Below are 20,988 nucleotides of genomic sequence, written 5' to 3' on the forward strand. Positions count from 1 at the left end.
CGGCTGTCACTGGAGTTGTTTAGCGTATTCCTTCACAAGCTCCACAACTTCAGCGGCAATAGCCTATATCAAAGTGTATAGCATCTGCATAGACACGTTCAACTTTGATTCGAGTCTTACCTTGACATCCACGTTGCCGGCTTCCACATGTCAGCTAACAGTATCAGAGCCGAGAGTCACTGAAGCAGAGAATAAAGGAATGCTTGCGCTGAAAGAAAGGGTCCTTTATCACGATATGCTACCTACTCGTACAAGTCCGAGCAACAGGCGGACGTACCATACCAGCTGTGCCGGATGAAGATGATGCATGGGTTCGCACTCGTATAATATGAATGACATCGTGTGATTCGTTTGTTTCTTTTATTAGTTATAAAGAATTCCAAAGTACACACCGAAAATCCCAGCATAACAAGTATTAAGTAACCCAAGAAACAAGCACAAAACGAGTGCAAAAACAATCCCAAAAAGAAGTACGAGTACACCGTTCCCCGGCACAAAGCAAAGCAAAGCAAACAAAGGTATCAAACCTATGCGACCACATCCGCTTTCTTGCCACCATTTCTGAGCTTCTCCATAGCGTCGCCAATCCACACCCCGAGCGCTTTGGTATTCTGCTGGATCATGGCGGCACACTTCTGTCTCACCAGCTCCTTCTTCTTCCGCCGCTCCTTGGGGCCCATATTCAGAATCCTCCCTACAACATCGAGGTCGAGCTCCTCCGCACCCTGCAGCCACACGACGTCCGGGTCGAGGTACGAGTACGCATCGACGATGGCCTGAGTGGCAACCAGCGGGGTCCCACCGATCAGCGCAGCCGGAACCGACGAGGACGCTTTGCGGTCGAGGTACTCATTGTTCGCGAACGCGGGGAGCAAGGCGAACGTGCGCGAGATGATGGAGTAGAACTCAACGTAATCCAGGCCCTCGTCGAACTTGACGTGCTCGCGGACCTCGAGGGGGACGTCGGGATGCTTGCCGTGGCCTAGGAGGTGCATGGTCACGTTGCGGTCGGGCTTTTCGTCGTCGGCCGGCGCGGAGTTGCTGGACGTCAGCAGCGAGTTGAGGCTCGTGAACACGCTGTTGTAGTCGCGGCGCGTGGAGTCGTAGTCGCCCTGGAGCGCGAATGATAGCTCCTCCTTGTCTGTGCCGGTGCCCGTGGGCTCCTCCGGCAGCGGCACGGGGAACACCGGGACGAACGAGCGGATCTTGGCGGGCGTCCTGGTCGCCCACTTGCTGATACTGTGTTCTTGGAGGAAGGTGGCAGTGTGTGGGCTCAGAGTCAAGAACTCGACGAGGCCGGCTTCGACCCAGGGGGTGATGAGGTTCTCCAGATTCCGCGACTCGGCCGCCCACCGGTCGGCATGGTGCACTACGCAGAAGAGGTAAGTCTTCCGCTCTGCTAGCAACGCGCCTAGTTGCTTCTGGAAATAGACGAGGTCCAGCTCGCAGGTCCCCGCAACGAAGACGTCTGGCCGCCGCTGGAGGGAGTCTACATCTCTGTAGACTCCCGGAGACTTGGGATCGGGGAGCGGGTTGCTCAGTGCGAAGCCGCGCATCACGCCGGTGATCCCATAGCGCGGAAGAAGCTGGTATAGTTTCAGCAGCGCGCTAGGTTGTGAGCCGAAGGCGTGAACGAGTGCTGCGATCACTTCATCGTGGGAGCCGCCGGTCTCGGTGATCGTAATGTGGAGATTACTATCCGTATGTGTGGTGGGTTTCTTTTCGCTGTCGTGGTTCACAGCTCCTGTATCGCTTTCGTGGTTCACGACTTTTGTATCGCTTTCGTGGTTCACGCCTCCTGTAACGCTGTCGGTCACATCGTGAACAACCGGTGGTGGTGAGGGTGGTGTCGCTCGTCCGCCGAACAGGAACGTGCCGGAGAAGAAGATGAAGAACACGGCTACCACGAGGAGGACAGAGATCCGTCGTTGCATCATTGTGTTGAGAATGGGAATGAGAAGATATAACTCGAGCTGGTCCACAGCATCTGTTTGTCCGTTCGTTCGTGAAACTTTGAGAGAAAGGAAGCTTGGAGGTTGATTCGGGGGTTAACTATGAGCCGGGTAGCTAACTATGGCTTGCCGGTGTCAGGGAGAAGGAGGCGTCACTAGGGCAGAGTGTCGTGTTAAATAGCGATCTACATACCTGTTCGGAAATTCGGAATGCTCATCTAGGCTACACACGTGACGAGTACACAAGTATCAGTTCCATGGGTATTCGCACACAAGCGTCCATAAATCCAACGGCGCCGCTGTCACCACCGAATGTTTCACATGAGCTTCGATTTCTATTGCCAACGCTTTTTTTTCCCTATTGTACATGGAATCGAACTAGGTGGAGAGAGAGAGATTCCGAAAGACAGAAATAGACACAGCGGAGCACACACAAAGCCCAGTGAGTGCTCCCAGCCAAGAGACAAAGAGCTCTCAGAGCCACGGCTTTTCATCCCCCTCTCATGCAGACAACACAACAAGACAACCACCACCGCTACACACCGAGCAAAATAGAGTACACATTTTTGTAGCCGCGCTATTGCTGCGTTATTTATTTCTTCTGGACGTCTCCGAACACGTTGAGACCGAGACCCTCCGAGTCGAGGTACAGCTTGTTCTTGCCGCCAGCATCCTGGATCAGCTTCGCGATGTCCCGAGCATTCTCGATCTTGCGCAGCTCGACGTAACTCTTGGACTTCTTGATCGCGTCACCGATGAGCTCCGCGGAGCGGGATTCTCCCTGGGCTCTGATGATCATGGCCTGCTTCTCCTGCCTGGCCTTGTCGACTACGAATGCGGCACGCTGGGCCTCCTGCTGAGCGACCTGCTTGGCCTCGACGGCGGCGGTGAACTCGGGCGAGAATGCCAGATGCTACGGCTTTGTTTAGCTATGCGTCATGTTCGGTCATTGCGGGTAGGCGTACCGTTAACGAGACATCGTCCAGCATGATGTTGAACCTCGCCGCTCTCTTGACCAAGTTGTCCCGGACCAGTCTGCTGACAGCCTCACGCTGGGTGATCAACTGCGAAGCATTGAACTGTGCAACAACGGCCTTGAGGACCTCGTTCACGATCGAAGGCAGAACACGCTCGTCGTAGTCGGTTCCGAGAGTACGGTAGATGACCGGGAGAGCATCCACTCTGGGACGGGACAACACACGGCAGGTGATGTTGACCATCTGAAGATCTGGGGTTCATGCACGTCAGTGGGGGATCGCTGACGCTTCATGGGGCCGATGCTGTCATACCCTTGGTTCCGGTCAACGAGGCGATGTTGCGGGGCTTAGCACGGACGTCGTAGGTGATGGGTGTCTCGAACCATGGAATCATCAAGTGAGTTCCTAAATACCGAAAAACACAGATTAGCCACACGCTCCCCAGGCAACATTTTTCGTATGTAGGGCCGGTAGGTGCTATCAGTCCAGCGAGCATGCCGGTGACGGAGCCCGGGAACGACTGGAGTGGCGATGTCAAACCTTCATTGTAGATTTCCTTCTTGACACCTCCGAGACGAGTGTACTTGATCGCACGGTGACCACCATCAACTGCACAAGAGAGCATACGTTAGCACCCATAATCCGCCGCCATTTGCAATCATGTACATTCCCAGGCGGTTGGATAGAACTTAACATACCGTTGAACAGAGCACTGTTTCCGGCGAAAACGGCACCGAGGAGCAACGCCAGGCCGATTCCACCACCGATGGCTCCCTTGGGAGCACCTCCCCTACCGCCGGCACCGGACTTCTGAGCGCGCTGAAGAGCAGACTGGAAACGGTTCCAGGTCTCACGGGGGTTATTGGGATCCATGTTGATGAGCTGTGCGGGGTGGGCGGGATGTCGGATGCGATTGCGTTTCGAAGCTCGGGATTGGAGAGTACAAGCGCGAGACGGTGCGGGTCGAAAATGCCCTCCATGCCACCATGTTTGCCAAGGCATCTTACCCGGACAAGATCGGTTGCACGGTCAGCGACTCCCACCCGCTCTATATGCGAGGATACGCCCAAGATTTGGAACATGATTTCATCGCTCAGTTCGCGACAGACGTGCTTCTTTCCATGTATAACCTCACTCAGTGAAACTAGAAACCCATCTGCACCAGTCGAGTGATAGGTGATGAGTGAAATAGTGGGGTTGACTGAGCACGCCAATACTCTAGATGCTCGGACCGATGGTGCTGGGCAAGGTCTGTGCGATTCAGAGTTGTGCTCTCTACTCTATGAGACACGGCGATACGACACACATATACTTGCTTTAGATCGTGAACTATTCCTATAGGCCAAGGCGGGTATCGACATTGATGAGATACGGCACCCGCCATCCGGTCTTTGTGGTCGAAGTGAGGCGAACGAGGAGAATCTTGCGGTCACTCTTGCGATGGCCAATCACGTGCCCCGCCTCCTACCATACCTAATCAGCACAAGACTACGCAATGATCTCACCGACTCTCCAGTTCCCCTTGCCGCCGCCAAGGCTAAATGGATGAGCTCTGGAACTGGACTGGACCGAATGCTGCTCGTTGAGCCACTGCAACTGAGCAGGAGAGAGATAGCAAGTAAGTTCACTCTCCCTGGTCATGAAACTTCTGTCCAAGAATTCAAACTCTTCATAGCCCTACGTGAAAACCCAGTTACCGGTGCCTTATCTTAGCAACCTTCCTACTACCCCACCGCGTCGGCCAGGTTTTGGAGACACAACAGCTCCACCATCCTTGTTTCCACCCACTCGCCTTGCTATCGCTCGTGATTGAGTGTTGCTCTGCATCTGCCACCCGCCGCCCGCAATCAGTCCTCCGAGTCACTCTAAATGTCCGCGCAGCGTTCCCCAACAGTCCTCTCCCGCGCCAGCTCGTCATCAGCCTCCTCGTCGTCATCGGAATCGCACAACAGCGACTCCACCAGTCGCCAGCGCCCAGGCGTCACTCCATTGACTACGCGCCCGCAAACCACACCGAACCCACAACACAGCCATCGACGACGCCGTGGCCGCAGAAACCGCCGTACACACACTGCCTCCGGACACCTCGAGGGGGAACTCGGTCGCAACTCGGACGATGGCGCGAACACCTTCAACTCCCCGGCTCCGCGTAGGAACACGGGGTTCTACTTGCAGCCGAACTTGAGTGGCGTGTCGATGGACAGTACCGCGTTACTGGATCACAGAGAGCAAATGTCCATGCGACCGAGGCGTTCTAGCACTGCTACAGCACTGTTTGACTCGGTCAGGTCGCCAGGCGGACACCCACGGTATCAGGAGAGGCCGGCGCACGATGGCGCGGAAGACGATGGCCAGAGCTCCGAGAACTCAGACAATGAGACCCGACCGTTGATCCGGATCGGTGCGCCCAACGAGAGGACTTCTCTCATGGGTACGCGACCGCAGAAGTCGCGACCTTCGACGTCTAGTTCGCGACGGGCACAGCATCCAGAACTCGGGCGGCTGCCGCCCCCTAGCGTCCCCTTCCGTGAATACGGCAGCATCAACTTCCCGCCGTCGGTTCCGTCGAGCCCCCATCTGGAGGCGTCTCGCATGGCTCGTAGCTTCCAGGAGCACGATTTCGCGAGAATACGAAACGGTAATGCGCCGGATACTCTCATCAATATTGACACGCACGACGGCGACGACGACGAGGATTCGCACCCGCCACGCTCCCCGCCCAAATCCCCGAATAATGGCATGCGCTCTTCCACCTTCCGCGCAGAGGAAGATGTCTGCTTCCCGGTCGACGACGGCCTGCTCGACGAGGACGAGGCTACCGAGATGAACGGCGACGACTATCCAAATTGCCGCCGCCGTCGCCGCGAGTGGCCCGACTTCTCAGTCTTGGAAGAGTGGAGCCGCGACGAGAAGGAAGAGCGCAGCGAGGGCATAAGAGCCAAGAAGTTGCCGGAGCCTGTCTATGTGGGTGGACGCCTTAGACCACCCGTTAGGGCCCCGTGGCATAGGGATGAGGAGGAGCTGCCATACCGATTCACGTACTTCAACGAAGAATTGCCTGCCACAATCCATTCGCATACGATATCGGAGCTGTTGCAGCCAGGGCAGTCGTTCGCGGACCTCTTCAGGCCGGAGCCGCGGGTGCTTGAGGACTCATCGGAAGATGAACTTGATGCGAGCCCGGGAAGGCCAATGCGCGCGGGAAGCACTACTACCGGCGGCGACGAGTCGAGGACCGATTGCTCCCCGCCGGAACCAAGTCAATCGCTGCCTAGACTCGGGCCGAGGCCGACATTCTGGCTAGATGTGTTTAGCCCAACGGATGCGGAGATGAAGATCATCAGCAAGGCCTTTGGCATTCATCCGTTGACCTCGGAGGATATTATGATGCAGGAAGCGCGCGAGAAAGTCGAGCTGTTCCGCAGCTACTATTTGGTGTCGTATCGTACGTTCGAGCAGGATAGTAACAGCGAAGACTATATGGATCCTGTGAACATTTACGTAGTAGTTTTTAGAGACGGCGTCATCAGCGTATAAATCCCACCCTATCATCTGTCGATATGCAAGCGCTAACAATCCCACACAGTTCCACTTCTCACAAACTCCACACCCAGCGAATGTCCGCCGCCGTATCCGCCAGTTGAAAGACTACATAACCGTCTCCGCCGACTGGATCTCCTACGCTCTGATCGATGACATCACCGATGCCTTCCAGCCATTGATCCAGTCCCTCGAATCGGAAGTAGACGACATTGATGACGCCATCCTGCGGATGCACATCGAGCCCGACTCGCCGGAAAAGAAGAAGCAGGGCACCGCAGCATCGCTCAAGGGCGACGACCCCGAGGAGCAGAAGAGCGATGGCGACATGCTGAAGCGGGTGGGCGACAGCAGACGGAACGTTATGAGTCTGTACCGCCTCATGGGAAATAAGGCGGATGTTATCAAGGGCTTTGCGAAGCGCTGTAATGAGCAGTGGCAAGTTGCACCTCGCAGCGAGATTGGGCTTTATTTGGGCGATATTCAAGGTAGTCCCCCCCTCCCTCTCCCCTCTCCTCCTCGGCTCTTCTTTCCATGATGCAACGATGCTAAGATAAGCGGCGGACAGACCACATCGTAACCATGGTCTCCAACCTCAACCACATGGAAAAGATCCTCTCACGTAGTCATAGCAACTATCTGGCGCAGATCAACATCAAGATGAACGAGCGACAGGAGCAGACGGCCGACGTGCTTGGCAGACTGACGGTTCTTGGAACCATCGTTCTGCCAATGAACATCATCACGGGTCTGTGGGGAATGAATGTTATGGTGCCCGGACAGAACGTGGAGAATCTTGACTGGTGTGTTTCCTCCCCTCCCTAAAGGCCCTGTGAGCCCTGTGGGAATTAAGGTGGGAATAAATGATTACTGATGATGGATATGTGGGACAGGTTTTGGTGTATCACCGCAGGCCTGCTGGTTTTTGGATTCATGTGCTATTGGATTGCGAAGCGAGTGTACAAGATCATGTAATGATCTCATCCTCTGCTGCCATGTATGTTTGTATCGTATCTGATCCCATTTGTATATGGACTGGGACTTGGACTTGGACGTTTTCATTTCACGATTTTGGATCTCCATCGCGTTTCTTTCCTTCCTTCCTTCCTTCTTGTTTGTAATAATACGCCTGTAGCTCTTTTCTGTGGGCCTTTTTCTTCTTCTTTCTTTCTTTGACGAGGTCATACTTGTACGCATAACTACGGTGGGTGGGATAGCCAGACAGCCAAACGATGACGGATTGATTGGAACAGTTGTTTTTAGATGATATAGAACAGACGAACAGCGAAATACTATACACACGCATATCAAAAATGAATGAATATGAATGAATGAATGAATGTCCAGAAACTCGATGTCTACACGCTCTACTACCACGTAACATGGATAAATACGAAGAAAGATAACCCTTTCAGGTATACACATCCATTCACCATCCTTTCCATCCTCCATCCATCCTCCAAACAGCCCGCCAATCCAAATCCCCCAAACTCCGAACAAAATGCACAAGAAATAGATTTAGTACAGCAGCGAACATTTCCCCCCTGCTTCCCCCTGCTCCCGCGCCCGTTACGCAACCGCACTCCCCGAAAACACCGACAAGTTCGTAGCGGAGGCGTTCGCACTGAGCCCGCCAAACCTCTGGACAGCGGGGCTCGTCGCGGACTCACCCACGCCGACTCCTCCCTGACCCAAGCCCTGACTCTGACCAGCACCACCACTAGTCTCGTTTTCTACCGCGCACAAAGAAGGTTTAGCTGTGAGATTCATTAGGGCAGGTTCGACGTGATTGTCAGTGTACGCCTCGTGTCGGCTCAGGTGTGTGGCGTACCCGGTAGGAGCGACCGCCCCAGCAGCGGCACCGGCTCTGTCGCGATCTCGGCGGTGCGTCGCCTCGACGGCTTCGCGCCGCATCTTGCTGATCTTTATGTAGTTGTATGCCGCGATTGAGACGATCGTTACGAGTAGACCGGAAATGTTGACGGGGGTGAGCGGGTCGTCGAAGATTATGGCGGCCGCAGAGATCGTCATCACTTCTTTGAAGATGCCGCAGATGCTGAGTGTTACGACTGAGGAGCGTTTGAGGAGGCTGAGAGAGCGGTTGGTTAGTGCGAGGGGGGCAGGGAGGGGGGAGTAGGGGGGCACATACGCGAATTCGCTGGATACCATGAGGAACGCGATTACGCCGGGGAACACGACGATTGCGACGGCGCGGATGACACCCTCTTGGTCCACAAGCTCTCCGAAGCGCTCGAACAGTGGTCCGAAGCCCTCGACGGGGATGGCGACGGCGAGGATCGAGACGAACATGCAGGGTGCCAGGAAGAAGATCGACGAGAAGGGGTTGCCCGTGGCGGGGTTGTGCAGGAGAAGCATCTGCGTCAGTGACCAGCGCAGGCCCGAGAGTGCGGACGCCATCAGCACGAGGATGAAGCCGATCGTCACGAATTGCGCTTCGCTGGCTACCATCATTACTACGCCGATTGTCATCACGCCGATGATGCCAATGAGCTTCAACGTAACTTTTTCTAGGCGGAAGGCGAAGGCGAAAACGAGGACGAAGGCCAGTGAGGAGGATTTGCACATAGCTTTTGAAAAGCGTTAGCCACATGCAGCTTCCCATCATGAGAGGGATTCGTACTGTAGAAGGCCAAAGTGATGTACTTCAAGCTCATGTTGCCCAGGCCGATATCCAACCCCGTAGCTGCACCACACGGCGCAATCTTGGTCATGTAGACCCACTTTGTCATAACCCCCTGCTGGGCCTTCTTGCGCTCTTGCGCCCAGCTGTTGAATCTGAACCACCTCGCAAATCTGCTCTCCGAGCCGCCAGCATCGGCAACCGATGGGAGATCCTCGGGCGCATCTGGTTCGCCGAAGAAGCCTACCGGCCGGAATTGTGGTAACGCGTATAGTACGAGTGACGACAGCGAGAACTGGACGATCATGTGCACGCACGTCGTGAACAGCGGGAAGTGGAAGTTCAGGTGATCCGGTGAGAACATCCATTTGTTGTACTAGAACACAGTGAGCACCGCTCGAGGACTGGCTTGAAGGGGCCGACTTACAACTGATATCAAGAGCGAGAATAGATACCTAGAAGCATGGGCGATCCGTTAAACACGCTGTGTGTGCAGAGACACCACCCCTTTGTGGAAGAGAGCATCCATACCACAGTCCGATCAAAATCAGGTTGATTGCCAGATCCCGCATGACCCTCCCATCCGCCTCCTTCTTCTCCTGCCGGGTCACCTCGTCATCAAGGATGTCTCCCTGGATGAGAGCGGCTTCCTCGGACTCGTCACCAGCGCGGTGCCGAACCCCCCGAGGCTTTCGCCTGCCGACCTCCTCGTCATCGCTCGCGGCGGCCCCTCTTCCATGATAGCTGTCCATTTCCAACTCCTCGGATTCGCTATCGCTCATCCACCGTTCAACGTCGATTCCGGTGCCGGCGTGTCGAACGCGACTGGAGACGGCGGTGGTCTCGTGATCGGCGGACGCAGTCGTCAACAGTGATGGTGTAGGCGGGTGAACTCTGTTAGCGTACGTGCCGCGCTTGTTGCTTCGAGTACTGTGTTGCTGTTGTCGTAGAGAGAGTCTGAGAGGGTCGTCGGCGTCTTCTTCTTCTCCTGATGACGAAGAAGGGGGATATGGAATTGTCGGAGCAGGAAATTGTGCTGATGAAGCAGCCATGGTGCATGCGCTTGGGCTCTTGGGAGGTTCTCCGCGACGGCTGCAGATCTCTCAACTGGGGTAGGCACGGCAGGCGACCCTCCGGGGACGGTGAGACAGAGCCCCTATCTGGAAAGCGCGATGCCCGTCGTGTTATTTTTTGGGTATATGGTATTTTATTGTATTTTATTTTATTTTTTCCGGTTGGGTGGTTTGGTCTGCAGTCTGGCCGGAGTCGATGGGCCAAGTGTGAGCTCGGTGAACAGGAAAGACCGGTGCTTAACTATGGCTCGTTTGGCTTGGGCCGGCTTGAGAGGGTTTTGCGTAAGTTCGGATGTCCAGGACCACCGGTGAGCTTGATGTGAGATGTGGTTGGGCGTCTCCCTACTAGAGTAACTACCGTACATCACCATCGAAGTTTCTTGAGATGGCATTCATCCCCCACGATATCTCCTCGGCACCGTTTGCTGTGCATATGTAACTCGGCCGGCCACCATTCCCGTCTAATCCCGGCTCTGATCATCTCCAAAACATCGGAAACATTATCGAAGTCGTGTAGTACGTACATCATGTACGGTATCCCCTCCAGGTCCCACGCCGATTGTTCGGCACTGACGGCAGCATCGATCTGAAACCCTCGACTAATGAACCTATAGAGAGAGGGGACATCAATCTATTGTCGCATATGGCCTGTCTGGACTATGGCAACCTCAAGCCCGACCTTTCCTGCGAGTGAACCTATCATGGCGTTGCGGAAAAGTTCTAACTATGCTAAAAGCGAGTCATATTGTATGAGCTAACTCCGCCCTCGAAAAACGGTTGCGACTTTGTGTAAGAAAGAATTCCACGGACATATCAGAATAGCCGTTACAATCGCCTTTGATCCTACCCCGCGTTGCTAGTCGAGTTACATACATCTTACCCAGACCATCAACAAACGTAGTGTTTGTGGCTGGCCAGAGAGGCGGATTCGACCACGCCACACGTTGGTGGCTCGAGTGCTGTCACGCCAAGAAAACTTGTAACCACCGCCACCATCCACATCAACAACAACAATCACCTTCTCCCCACACGCCCCGCAATTCGCATTTCCCTCCCGTCTTCTCCGCTAACCACCCACCAACTGCCCAACCAAATCGCCCATCCGAATACGCACACCCCTACAGCTTCCCCCAAGCGTCCAGAAAGTCGATTCGAGCCATGGACGATGACGCTCCCACCACCAACTTCGATCTGATCGAAGGGCACAAGGAAAACATTCAGCCCATCCGTTCCGGACGGTCAGCTCGAGCCCTGGCCGCCTCCTTGTCACCTCTCACATCCAAGCCTCACGCAATGCGATCCGAGCACCGAGCCCGCCAGGACGAGTTCGAGGAGGAACTCACGACTGCTGCGGAACTCGACGATCCTCTCGAAGTCTGGCTGCGATACATCAACTGGACGGTGGAGACATTCACGTCAGGACACTCCGCCGACTCGGGGCTCTTGCAATTGCTGGAGCGTGCGACAAAGGAGTTTATACACGACAATCAATACAAGAACGATCCGCGGTACCTCAAGCTCTGGGTGCAGTATGCTCAGGACTACTCGGACACCCCAAGAGAAGTGTATGCCTACCTAGCACGTAACGAAGTGGGCCAACGGCTGGCACTATTCTACGAGGAGTACGCTGCTCTATTGGAGTCTCTAGGTAGAAGGAACCAGGCGGACGAGATCTACCAGATGGGAATCGACGCCAATGCGAATCCTATCAAGCGACTGCAGCGGAAATACGACGAATTCCTGCAGCGGATGGCGGCGAACCCACCCAACGACGATGAACCGTCCTCCCCCGCCCTGCCGACGGTGAGACCGGCGCTCGCTGCCAAGCAGTTGGGCGGATTGGTGGCCAGTGGAGGCCTCGGCGGCACTCCCGACCCCCAGGTGCCGCCCCAATCTGCCGCGAACAAGCCCGCAAAGATGAAGATGGCGATTTTCTCCGATGCGGACGCACCTTCGGCGGAGAAATCGACCCCTGCGCGAGCGACTGGTGGATGGGACAACATCGGGACTCTTCACCACCGCAAGAAGGAGAATGAAATTGAGGCGAAGCCGTGGGCTGGGGAAACATTGAAGTCTCATGGAAAGGCGCCTACAACTGACAAGTTGACGGTGTTCAGAGATACTGTAAGTTATCCTTCGACCTCTCTTCACCTCCCCTCTCTCTCCTTCTCTTCCTCTATCCAACTGGGCGATTCGGTATTTCTCATGTTGTCCGGAGTAGAACTAATTCCATGGCATTTACCATTTCTCGACTTGGCATGTATCAGTCTCAAATGTCACACATTACTTCCTTGTCAAATACAATGCCAGTGCCAGGCAAGCGGCCTGAACGTATAGCCGTCGTGCTTGAACTAGTTTACCCACCGGAAGAAGAAGGGGATGAGTATTCATTTGATGAGTTGCGAGCGAAGAGCAGAGGTTTGTACGGAATTGATTGGAATGAGCATCGGCAGGCGGCGGCAGCGGAGCGGAACCAGCGGCGGCGACCGCTGGAGGGAAGCAGAACTCCAGTAAAAATCAAAACTGTACTATCCCCATCTCCCAATAAAGGCAAAGTTCGTCGGAAAGGACGGCAGACAACAACGGCGGCAGTGTCTTCAAGCCCAACAATGACTTTCCATACAAAAGCGGCGACAGACGAAATCTACGGCATATTCAACCAACCACTGAAACTGCAACCAAAGGATCCCGATAGTCAGGAGAGCGATGGGACAGACTTCGGTGAGGAGAGCGAGGGCGATTATACCACCACGAGCATGGTTGATACAAACAGGACGGTACACCAGGAGGATGACGACGACGACGATGCCGCAAGTGTCCGCAGTGACTGGTCCGACTTCAACCTCGCGCAGAACATGGCCAAGCCCTCCGACGAGGACGCGGACGAGGGCGAAGACGAAGACGAAGACATGGGCGAGGGTGACACATTTGCGGTTCCGGAGCCGCGGGCACCGGTAGTCAAAATGCAGAAGCTGTCCATCTTCTCCGACGAGCCTGGCCTGGCCAAAGCGCAGCAAGCGCGGCGGCTGCAGATTCCGGAGCCGCCGGATGATTTCAATCCTCCCACGCTGCCGTACCATATTGCAAAAGACCAGTCCCACATGCAGAGCCGCCTGCCGTACATGACCCCAATCGTTGAGAGAACAGAGTCACTTCCTGGCACGCTGGGCCGTAGCAGGGCGCTGCAGCCGAAAACTCCCAGTCGGGGCGCCATGCCTGTCATCGACGACGATGACGACGACGAGGACGATGACATGATGGGTGGTAGTCCATTTGACGAGGCGCCGCGCGAAAACCGGAGGACGCCTCTGGCGGCGATCCAGAAACAATTACCACTTCAACCCAAGTCGCAGCTGCAGCCTGTGGCGGTGGTGCGGCGGAGGGAGAAAGTGCTCGAGCAAGGCCCCGTCGTCGACGACAAGGTTTGCAATCCCATGGATGAAGGCATGCGAGCCCTGATATGGCAAAAACTGGATCCGCCCCTCAAGACTTACGACGGGTATTACGAGTTTCCGACGACGAACTCGGGCCGTGCTGCGGAGATCAAGCGGTTCACTAAGACTATGGCGAAGCGGGATGGCGGTGGAGCTACCGGCGGCGTCCCGGAGAACCCGGCGCTCGAGTTCTTCGTCAATGAAGGTGGGAGGCAATACATAGTCAAGAGGGAGTTGGGCAAGGGCGCATTCGCCCCCGTCTACCTGGTCGAGAATATCAGCGTGGCCGACTTGGAAGAAGAGGCTGAGGAAGACGGGCTCGGCAAGGAAGAGCTCGAGCGACAGCTTGCGGAACTAAAGCTTGCCGGGCGAAAGAAATACGAGGCGCTCAAGATGGAGCATCCTCCTAATCCTTGGGAGTTCTACATCATCAAGCAGGCGGAGCGACGACTGCGGAATACCAGGGCCGTTGAGTCCATCGTGAAGGCGCACGAGATGCATTTATTTAAGGACGAGGGCTTTCTCCTCCTCGAGTACCGCGACCAGGGCACCATCTTGGACCTAGTGAACCACGCGCGATCCGAGGCTGGCGGAACCGGCGTGATGGACGAGCTCCTAGTGATGTTCCTGACCGTCGAGCTTCTGCGGGTGACCGAGAGCCTACACGCGCAATTACTCATCCACGGCGACATCAAAGCGGACAACTGTCTAGTGCGCTTCGACGCGATCGCGGACAACCTGTGGTCATCGCGGTACGAGCCCTCGGGCTCCGGCGGGTGGTCGGCGAAGGGCGTCACGTTCATCGACTTCGGCCGCGGCATCGACATGAAACTGTTCCACCCCAGTGTCCAGTTCATCGCCGACTGGAAGACGGACCAGCAGGACTGCGCGGAAATGCGGGAGCTAAGGCCGTGGACCTTCCAGGTCGACTATCACGGCATCGCCGCGGTCATACACTCTATGCTCTTTGGGAAATACATCCAGACCGCCGCTGAACGCTCCGGCCTCCCCGGCGGCGGGCATAAGAACTACAAAATCACCACGCCGCTGAAAAGATACTGGGAGAAGCCCCTGTGGGCGGAGGTGTTTGAGGTCCTCTTGAACCCGCTGCAGGAGGAGGGCGGCGCGCTGCCTATCACCGATAGCCTCAAGAGGTGCAGGCTGAAGATGGAGGCTCACCTGGTGGCGCATTGCGATAAGGGCGTGGGGCTCAAGAGCATGGTCAGAAAGATGGAGGTTGCGATGAGTAAACGTAGATAGTTGTTGTTGTTGTTGTTGTTGTTGTTGTTGTTGTTACCATGTTCTTTTTTGCGATGGCTACGGTACTTGTAGCTGGAGTTTTGTTTTTTCCTCTCTGGTATATAGGAGCTGGAGCAGGGCTTTCGTTTCTGTTTTATCTTTTTACTTTTGGTTTTTGGGATCCTGCCATCCGCCAAGTACCTAGACCTACGTATGAAGGGAGGAGTTCTTGTATGATACCTATTCCGTAGCTGGCTATCGGCCTCCCCAGTGTCCTCACAAATCGATGTACAATGGATGTACAAATTACAATGAATGTACATGTGTATATCTGTCCATAGGGTAATTACATAGCGGCGCCACGCCGGATGAACCTCAAGGCCCAATGTTTCAACCCTTCAACCCTTCAATTGAACCCCGGATGTTCGGCAACAAATCTCCTAGCGAGCCGGAGCCCACGGAGATTGTCCCGCCTCCGTACTCTACATACTCCACTCGATCCGACTGCACCTTCGAAGCCGCCGGGCGCCGGGGTAGTCACGGCGGCGCACTCGTGGGAATGCGGCCACGGTAATGCGGACGAACTACCTACCTTCCTGGGTAGGGAAGACAAGCGCGGGCGGGGTATATGTACAGTACCATATAGTAGTGCATAGGAGTAGTCTACTCCAAACAGCCAGAAAGGCCGTATGCGATAGTAAATTGGTATTCTCCCTCCGTCTCTCTCTGTATGTCTCTCTCGCGCAGCCAAGCACAGACAAGCGCAGGGCAAATTGTTCCGTGTTTCCCGCAAGCGGCATTCCAGGTTGAGTACTTCCTTACCTGTACTGCACACTACCAAAGTACCTACTAGTAGTAGTTGCGGGATCACCTGGATGCAGAAAGTGGCAGTGGATATGCATATGTCTACTCCATGTAAAGGCAGCGCATACGTAACGAATGTAACGGCTGCACTGTTCCCGCCGATATTGACAGAGTATCCTCAGTGATCTGCGGCCGACTAATCGATAGTGCTGTATGTACCGTAAGTACGAACGGTGGGGTATGCATACCGAAACGCCGAGTGATATGGAGTCACACGAGGGCGCGGGCGAGGGGTCGTGGTTATGCGGGCGTTGGTACGCAAGTCTATGTAGATATGCAGGTACAGACGACGTAGGGACGGAACACCGGACGAACTTCGAAGGCGTTTTGGTTTTGGGGCTAAGAGAGCTAAGAGGGGGCTCGACTGAGGGCTTTCGAGGCTCAAGTGCTGCGAATGTGCATACCAGTAGTCGAGTGGAATGGGGCGTTTCTGTTCGACTAAGTACCGGTATGTATGTGCAGCACGTACCTATCCTAACTTCCTAAGGCCTTTCTCGAATCCAGCATCCGACGGAGCGCACGCACGCAAGGGAGTTGATTTCACGTTCACCGGCCAAACGTCAACCAGGACTCTGGAGAACCCGGCGGACGCCGAAAAGAGATCTGGCCAGTTCTTCCGTGGAATGACTCGGGTGATTCGCAGCGAGCACAGCACTCTACTGTAGAGTAATGTAAATACCTGGGTAGTACATACGGGACCGTGTAGCGAAGTCCAGCGATATATCCGGTTTCCAGCAGCTGCTGTTGATGGATGCCGGGCGTGAAGCCTTGGCGGTATGTTGATTTCGCAGCAGCATGGGCGGTGCTGCATTACTAATCGCGATCACGGCCGATTGCCACAGCTGCTGATCTGAGCTGAGCCCAAGCTGAGCTGGATAAACACGAAGGGCAAACACGACGCAAACACGACGGTTTCGTGAGAGGACAGATATCGTGTTTCCACCAACGCTTGTGGACCAAGGGTGTATGGATGTAAGGGCTGCACTCCGCCCTGCACAATATCGAAATAAATTATACGGGAGTACCTGTACCTGAGCTCTGGAGAAACAGGCGAACGAGCGAGAGTGCAAAGAGAAAAGAACAGGCCGACGGGGCTTCTGGACAAAGTGTTAACATCTGTTTAGTGCGACCGCGTCGGCCAATCAGCGGCCACAATTCCCACGGCCAACCCTAACCTCCGTTCCACAACGCGCTCCCCCAGCTATGAAGGAGCTTGTATGCTTTGAATGCCACACACACCCCCCCGGAGACATCTGAGTGCTTGCTTCAAAAAGAACACATTGTCCCTGCGAAGAAGCTCTACCTTTCGACTAATCAACCCCCCCTACACCACTACCCTCCTCCACTCCACCACCGCCCCTCAGTCTTCAATAACGTCTCCTCCTCTTCCTCCTCCTCCTCATCCTCCTCATCCTCCTCATCCTCTTTCTCCACGAGCAATACGAACCTACTTGACGAAAACTCAGAACTCCGTCAACCTTTACACTCCACGTCTTAACGCACAAACCTCCACCACCACACATCACAATGAAGGGTTTCAAGGAGCTCTCTGCCGTCGCGCTCTCGCTGCTTGCCTACACTGTCTCCGCTGAGGAGGCTGCTGCCGCTGCCGTCGATGAGGTGCCCTCGAATGTCCATGTTCTGAAGACTGATACCTTCGAGCCTTTCGTAAAAGAGAACCCGTTGGTGCTGGCTGAGTGTGCGTTGTCCCGTCTTCTCTGAGCTTCACATCTCGCCGTGTAGCGTAACTGACAGAAGTCAAATAGTCTACGCTCCCTGGTGCGGACACTGCAAAGCTTTAGCCCCCGAGTACGAGGATGCCGCCACAAAACTGAAGGAGAAGGGCATTCCTTTGGCCAAGATTGAGTGAGTGGTCTAGCTTTTCCGAAGCACTGGAACAAGGCGCTAACCATACTTCCCCCCCCTAGCTGCACTGTCGAGACTGAGCTCTGTGAGAAGCAAGGTGTCCAGGGTTACCCCACCGTCAAGGTGTTCCGTGGCCCTGACAACGTCGCCCCCTACGGCGGCCAGCGCAAGTCGGATGCCATCGTCTCGTACATGATCAAGCAGTCCCTGCCTGCCGTCTCCATCCTTGACAAGGAGAGCCACGAGACCTTCATCGCCGCCGATAATGTTGTCCTGGTTGCCTACTTCGGTGCCGACGATAAGGACACCAACGCCACCTACTCCCAGGTGGCTGAGTCCTTGAGGGACAGCTACCTGTTCGGTGCCACTTCCGACGCCGCGTTGGCTAAGGCCGCCGGTGTCAAGACCCCCGCTCTCGTCCTGTACAAGAGCTTCGACGAGGGCAAGACTGTGTACGATGGCAAGTTCGAGCTCGAGAAGGTTATGGAGTTCGCCAAGGTTGCCAGCACCCCGCTGGTCGGTGAGGTCGGTCCGGAGACGTACGCTGGGTACATGGACGCTGGCATCCCTCTCGCGTACATCTTCGTCGACAACGATGCCGACAAGGAGAAGTTCACCAAGGCAGCCAAGCCCCTCGCCGAGAAGTACCGTGGCAAGATCAATTTCGCCACCATTGATGCTGCTGCTTTCGGCGCTCACGCCCAGAACCTGAACCTCGAGCAGAAGTGGCCCGCGTTCGCCATCCAGGAGACCGCCAAGAACCAGAAGTACCCCTTCGACCAGGACACCGAGATGACCGAGGCCGCCCTTGCCAAGTTCGTCGAGGACTTCTCCGCCGGCAACATCAACCCCAGCATCAAGTCCGAGCCTGTGCCTGAGAAGCAGGAGGGCCCCGTCCACGTCATCGTTGCCAACAACTACGAGGACATCGTCATGGATGCCGAGAAGGACGTTCTCGTCGAGTTCTACGCTCCCTGGTGTGGACACTGCAAGAACCTCGCTCCTAAGTACGAGGAGCTCGGCAAGCTGTACTTTGACGACAAGGAGTTTGGCGCCAAGGTCATCATCGCCAAGGTTGATGCTACTGTGAGTTCACCGCACCTTGACCTGTCGTGGTGAAAGTTTACTGATTCGTGTCCAGGCCAACGACGTTCCCATCGAGATCCAGGGCTTCCCCACCATCAAGCTCTTCCCTGCTGGCTCCAAGACTGCGATTGACTACACTGGAAGCCGCACCGTCGAGGACCTTGCCAACTTCGTCAAGGAGCACGGTACCCACAAGGTTGACGCCTACGTCGCTCCCCCCGCCGAGGTTGCCGCCGATGAGGCCGAGGAGGTTCTTGGCTCTGCCGCCGCTGCCGCCAGTAAGGTCTCAGAAAAGGCTGAGGAGAAGTCGGAGACCGCCACTGAAAAGGTGAAGGAGGCCACCGAGAAGGTGAAGGAGGCTGCCGCAGCGGCAAGCTCGGCTGTGGTCGGAGACGAGAGGATCCACAACGAGTTGTAAAAGCTGCGGGATAAGAGCTAACAAAATGACGTTATTCAGTACGCTTGGATTTACTTGTACTACATTACTGGGTTTGGATGGGGCTACTTATGCGTTGAACTGTTCTATTCTGTGTTGTCTCTTTTTCTTTAACGGCGTTTCTTCTTCTGTTCACGATATTACTTTATGCTGTTTTACATCACATGTAGCTTGACGAATTGTAGTTTTGATTGGTGTCACATCAATCGATGTTTGCTTTTGCAACTGTTGGCCAGACTTGCGGTCCGAGCGTGTCGTGTTGGTTTTCCCGATTCGCGTGATGCAACGCATGGACCGTCCAACACGAGTAATGAAGAGCCCAAAGACGTCAGTCAGCCCGACTGAAATGCGTGCCGTCCCCACCCCCAGATTTATTCGTCCCGTCTTTTGATACGCTAAGTACCCCAACCGTACATCACACCTGTCAACATTCGCCTGCTCAACACCAGTAACTTCCTCCTACTCAGGTAGTTAAACCTCGCCGTCCTCTTCATCTCTCCCCACCATACAACGAAAAACCTACCAACAATCACCACCACCATGTCCGGCAACCTCAAGCGCAAAGCACCCCCGACCCCCTCAAGTACAGCCAAAAAGACGCGTTCAATAGCCTCCTTCTTCAGGCCGGCAGCTTCACCCAGCAGCTCCAACTCCGGCTCCAGCACCTCGTCGACTAATGGCAGCGGCGACATCGCGACCTCCACGCTCCCAAAATTCAACAAAGCCACCTGGCTCTCCACCCTCACGCCTGAGCAGCGTACCCTTCTCTCCCTCGAGCTCTCGAGCATCGGGCCGAGCTACCTCGGCCTGTTGGCCCCTCTCCTCACAACCCCACAATTTCTCTCCCTCAAGGCGTTCCTCGCCTCGGAGCGCGGTCCCGTCTACCCACCCGCCCCACAGATCTACACGTGGACGCGCCTGTGCCCGCTCCCGTCCGTGCGCGTCGTCGTGCTGGGCCAGGACCCGTACCACGGTCCCGGACAGGCCATGGGGCTGAGCTTTTCCGTGTCCCCGCCGACCCCCGCGCCCCCGTCGCTGGGCAATATATACAAAGCGCTGGCGAGGGATTATCCCGATTTCCGGCCGCCGCCTGGGAGGGGCGGGGATTTGAGCCCCTGGGCGAGGAGGGGGGTGTTGCTGCTTAATGCAGCGCTCACGGTTAGGAGAGGCGAGGCGGCGTCGCATGCGGGGAAGGGGTGGGAGAAGATTACGGGCGCCGTACTAAGCCATCTCGCCAAGGGGAGAGGGTGTGTTTTTATGGTGTGGGGCGCGGACGCGCAGAAGAGGGTGAAGGAGGTGGGCATTGATGAGAATAAGCATTTGGTGCTGAGGAGTGTGCATCCGAGCCCGCTGAGTGCGCATAGGGGTTGGGTGAGTTACCTACCTACCGACGTGGAGCGAGGGGGCGTGGAGAGAGTGAGCGCTAATAGTGGGTGTAGTTCGATTGCGGACACTTCAAGAAGGCGAATGAGTGGCTTGAGGCGCGCTACGGTGAGGCGGGACCGATCGATTGGAGTTTGCACGGGAGTACGCCGGTGGGGGTTAAGAGGGCGCCTGCGAAGGTGGAGGACAAGAAGGTGGAGGACAAGAAGGTGAAGGAGACGGAGAAGAAGGATGATGAGGATGAGTTCGGCTTTGATGACGAGGAGGAGGCGATGGTCGAGGCGGCTGTGGAGGCGGAGAACGCGGCGAAGGCGGCTGCTGAAGCGGAGAAGGAGGCGGTGGAGAAGGCGGCGAAGAAGGTGGCCGAGCAGACTAAAGCTGAGGAAGAGGAAGAGGACGAGGCGGTGGAGAAGGCGGCGAAGAAGGTGGCCGAGCAGACTAAAGCTGAGGAAGAGGAAGAGGACGAGGCGGTGGAGAAGGCGGCGAAGAAGGTGGCC

General features: G+C 55.7%; 7 protein-coding genes across 7 annotated transcripts; 4 read left to right on the forward strand and 3 right to left on the reverse strand.

The window, feature by feature from the left end:
• Positions 1 to 208: 208 nt before the first annotated feature.
• On the reverse strand, positions 209 to 2,165 carry BZA05DRAFT_406684 (uncharacterized protein). Its single transcript, XM_051484539.1, has one exon. The coding sequence runs from the start codon at positions 1,935 to 1,937 to the stop codon at positions 528 to 530; it is 1,410 nt and encodes a 469-aa protein (XP_051337015.1). The 5' UTR covers positions 1,938 to 2,165; the 3' UTR covers positions 209 to 527.
• Positions 2,166 to 2,284: 119 nt separating this feature from the next.
• Positions 2,285 to 3,888, reverse strand: BZA05DRAFT_406685 (band 7 family-domain-containing protein). The gene is made up of 5 exons (XM_051484540.1): positions 3,628 to 3,888; positions 3,470 to 3,538; positions 3,242 to 3,334; positions 2,918 to 3,180; positions 2,285 to 2,865 (listed from the first exon to the last, which is right to left on the reverse strand). The coding sequence occupies exons 1-5, from the start codon at positions 3,800 to 3,802 to the stop codon at positions 2,545 to 2,547; spliced, it is 921 nt and encodes a 306-aa protein (XP_051337016.1). The 5' UTR covers positions 3,803 to 3,888; the 3' UTR covers positions 2,285 to 2,544.
• Positions 3,889 to 4,544: 656 nt separating this feature from the next.
• BZA05DRAFT_406688 (uncharacterized protein) lies at positions 4,545 to 7,808 on the forward strand. The gene is made up of 4 exons (XM_051484541.1): positions 4,545 to 6,460; positions 6,516 to 6,957; positions 7,038 to 7,272; positions 7,363 to 7,808. The coding sequence occupies exons 1-4, from the start codon at positions 4,799 to 4,801 to the stop codon at positions 7,442 to 7,444; spliced, it is 2,421 nt and encodes an 806-aa protein (XP_051337017.1). The 5' UTR covers positions 4,545 to 4,798; the 3' UTR covers positions 7,445 to 7,808.
• BZA05DRAFT_406691 (triose-phosphate transporter family-domain-containing protein) lies at positions 7,809 to 10,464 on the reverse strand. Its single transcript, XM_051484542.1, has 6 exons — positions 9,642 to 10,464; positions 9,538 to 9,565; positions 9,111 to 9,486; positions 8,619 to 9,057; positions 8,301 to 8,558; positions 7,809 to 8,226 (listed from the first exon to the last, which is right to left on the reverse strand). The coding sequence occupies exons 1-6, from the start codon at positions 10,160 to 10,162 to the stop codon at positions 8,223 to 8,225; spliced, it is 1,626 nt and encodes a 541-aa protein (XP_051337018.1). The 5' UTR covers positions 10,163 to 10,464; the 3' UTR covers positions 7,809 to 8,222.
• Positions 10,465 to 11,134: 670 nt separating this feature from the next.
• BZA05DRAFT_406695 (Mad3/BUB1 homology region 1-domain-containing protein) lies at positions 11,135 to 15,165 on the forward strand. The gene is given in 3 exon segments (XM_051484543.1): positions 11,135 to 12,307; positions 12,451 to 14,888; positions 14,901 to 15,165. 2 exon segments carry the CDS (start codon positions 11,342 to 11,344, stop codon positions 14,875 to 14,877), a joined length of 3,393 nt encoding a protein of 1,130 aa, XP_051337019.1. The 5' UTR covers positions 11,135 to 11,341; the 3' UTR covers positions 14,878 to 14,888; positions 14,901 to 15,165.
• A 1,745-nt stretch (positions 15,166 to 16,910) lies between these two features.
• Positions 16,911 to 19,343, forward strand: BZA05DRAFT_476145 (disulfide-isomerase). Its single transcript, XM_051488235.1, has 4 exons — positions 16,911 to 17,419; positions 17,487 to 17,586; positions 17,649 to 18,672; positions 18,728 to 19,343. Exons 1-4 carry the CDS (start codon positions 17,248 to 17,250, stop codon positions 19,088 to 19,090), a joined length of 1,659 nt encoding a protein of 552 aa, XP_051337020.1. The 5' UTR covers positions 16,911 to 17,247; the 3' UTR covers positions 19,091 to 19,343.
• Positions 19,344 to 19,378: 35 nt separating this feature from the next.
• On the forward strand, positions 19,379 to 20,903 carry BZA05DRAFT_406700 (uracil-DNA glycosylase-like protein). The gene has a single exon (XM_051484544.1). It carries the CDS (start codon positions 19,649 to 19,651, stop codon positions 20,702 to 20,704), a length of 1,056 nt encoding a protein of 351 aa, XP_051337021.1. The 5' UTR covers positions 19,379 to 19,648; the 3' UTR covers positions 20,705 to 20,903.
• The last annotated feature ends 85 nt before the right edge of the window (positions 20,904 to 20,988 follow it).

Source organism: Tricharina praecox, assembly GCF_024521635.1.
Source record: "Tricharina praecox strain CBS 144465 chromosome Unknown BZA05scaffold_23, whole genome shotgun sequence".
Classification (NCBI taxonomy): domain Eukaryota; kingdom Fungi; phylum Ascomycota; class Pezizomycetes; order Pezizales; family Pyronemataceae; genus Tricharina; species Tricharina praecox.

What these genes read in the sequence shown, in the direction of transcription:
- BZA05DRAFT_406684 (XM_051484539.1), bottom strand. Translation starts at nt 1,937, where the DNA reads ATGATGCAACGACGGATCTCTGTCCTCCTCGTGGTAGCCGTGTTCTTC.
- BZA05DRAFT_406685 (XM_051484540.1), bottom strand. Translation starts at nt 3,802, where the DNA reads ATGGATCCCAATAACCCCCGTGAGACCTGGAACCGTTTCCAGTCTGCT. An exon ending in AAACAGTGCTCTGTTCAACG is followed by an intron (nt 3,539 to 3,627) that starts GTATGTTAAGTT and finishes TCTCTTGTGCAG; the next exon opens with TTGATGGTGGTCACCGTGCG. An exon ending in TGGACGATGTCTCGTTAACG is followed by an intron (nt 2,866 to 2,917) that starts GTACGCCTACCC and finishes ACAAAGCCGTAG; the next exon opens with CATCTGGCATTCTCGCCCGA.
- BZA05DRAFT_406688 (XM_051484541.1), top strand. Translation starts at nt 4,799, where the DNA reads ATGTCCGCGCAGCGTTCCCCAACAGTCCTCTCCCGCGCCAGCTCGTCA. An exon ending in TTAGAGACGGCGTCATCAGC is followed by an intron (nt 6,461 to 6,515) that starts GTATAAATCCCA and finishes AATCCCACACAG; the next exon opens with TTCCACTTCTCACAAACTCC. An exon ending in TTATTTGGGCGATATTCAAG is followed by an intron (nt 6,958 to 7,037) that starts GTAGTCCCCCCC and finishes AGCGGCGGACAG; the next exon opens with ACCACATCGTAACCATGGTC.
- BZA05DRAFT_406691 (XM_051484542.1), bottom strand. Translation starts at nt 10,162, where the DNA reads ATGGCTGCTTCATCAGCACAATTTCCTGCTCCGACAATTCCATATCCC. An exon ending in CTGATTTTGATCGGACTGTG is followed by an intron (nt 9,566 to 9,641) that starts GTATGGATGCTC and finishes CCATGCTTCTAG; the next exon opens with GTATCTATTCTCGCTCTTGA. An exon ending in ATGGTATCCAGCGAATTCGC is followed by an intron (nt 8,559 to 8,618) that starts GTATGTGCCCCC and finishes CCGCTCTCTCAG; the next exon opens with CCTCCTCAAACGCTCCTCAG.
- BZA05DRAFT_406695 (XM_051484543.1), top strand. Translation starts at nt 11,342, where the DNA reads ATGGACGATGACGCTCCCACCACCAACTTCGATCTGATCGAAGGGCAC. An exon ending in TGACGGTGTTCAGAGATACT is followed by an intron (nt 12,308 to 12,450) that starts GTAAGTTATCCT and finishes GGCATGTATCAG; the next exon opens with TCTCAAATGTCACACATTAC.
- BZA05DRAFT_476145 (XM_051488235.1), top strand. Translation starts at nt 17,248, where the DNA reads ATGAAGGGTTTCAAGGAGCTCTCTGCCGTCGCGCTCTCGCTGCTTGCC. An exon ending in ATTCCTTTGGCCAAGATTGA is followed by an intron (nt 17,587 to 17,648) that starts GTGAGTGGTCTA and finishes TCCCCCCCCTAG; the next exon opens with CTGCACTGTCGAGACTGAGC. An exon ending in TCGCCAAGGTTGATGCTACT is followed by an intron (nt 18,673 to 18,727) that starts GTGAGTTCACCG and finishes ATTCGTGTCCAG; the next exon opens with GCCAACGACGTTCCCATCGA.
- BZA05DRAFT_406700 (XM_051484544.1), top strand. Translation starts at nt 19,649, where the DNA reads ATGTCCGGCAACCTCAAGCGCAAAGCACCCCCGACCCCCTCAAGTACA.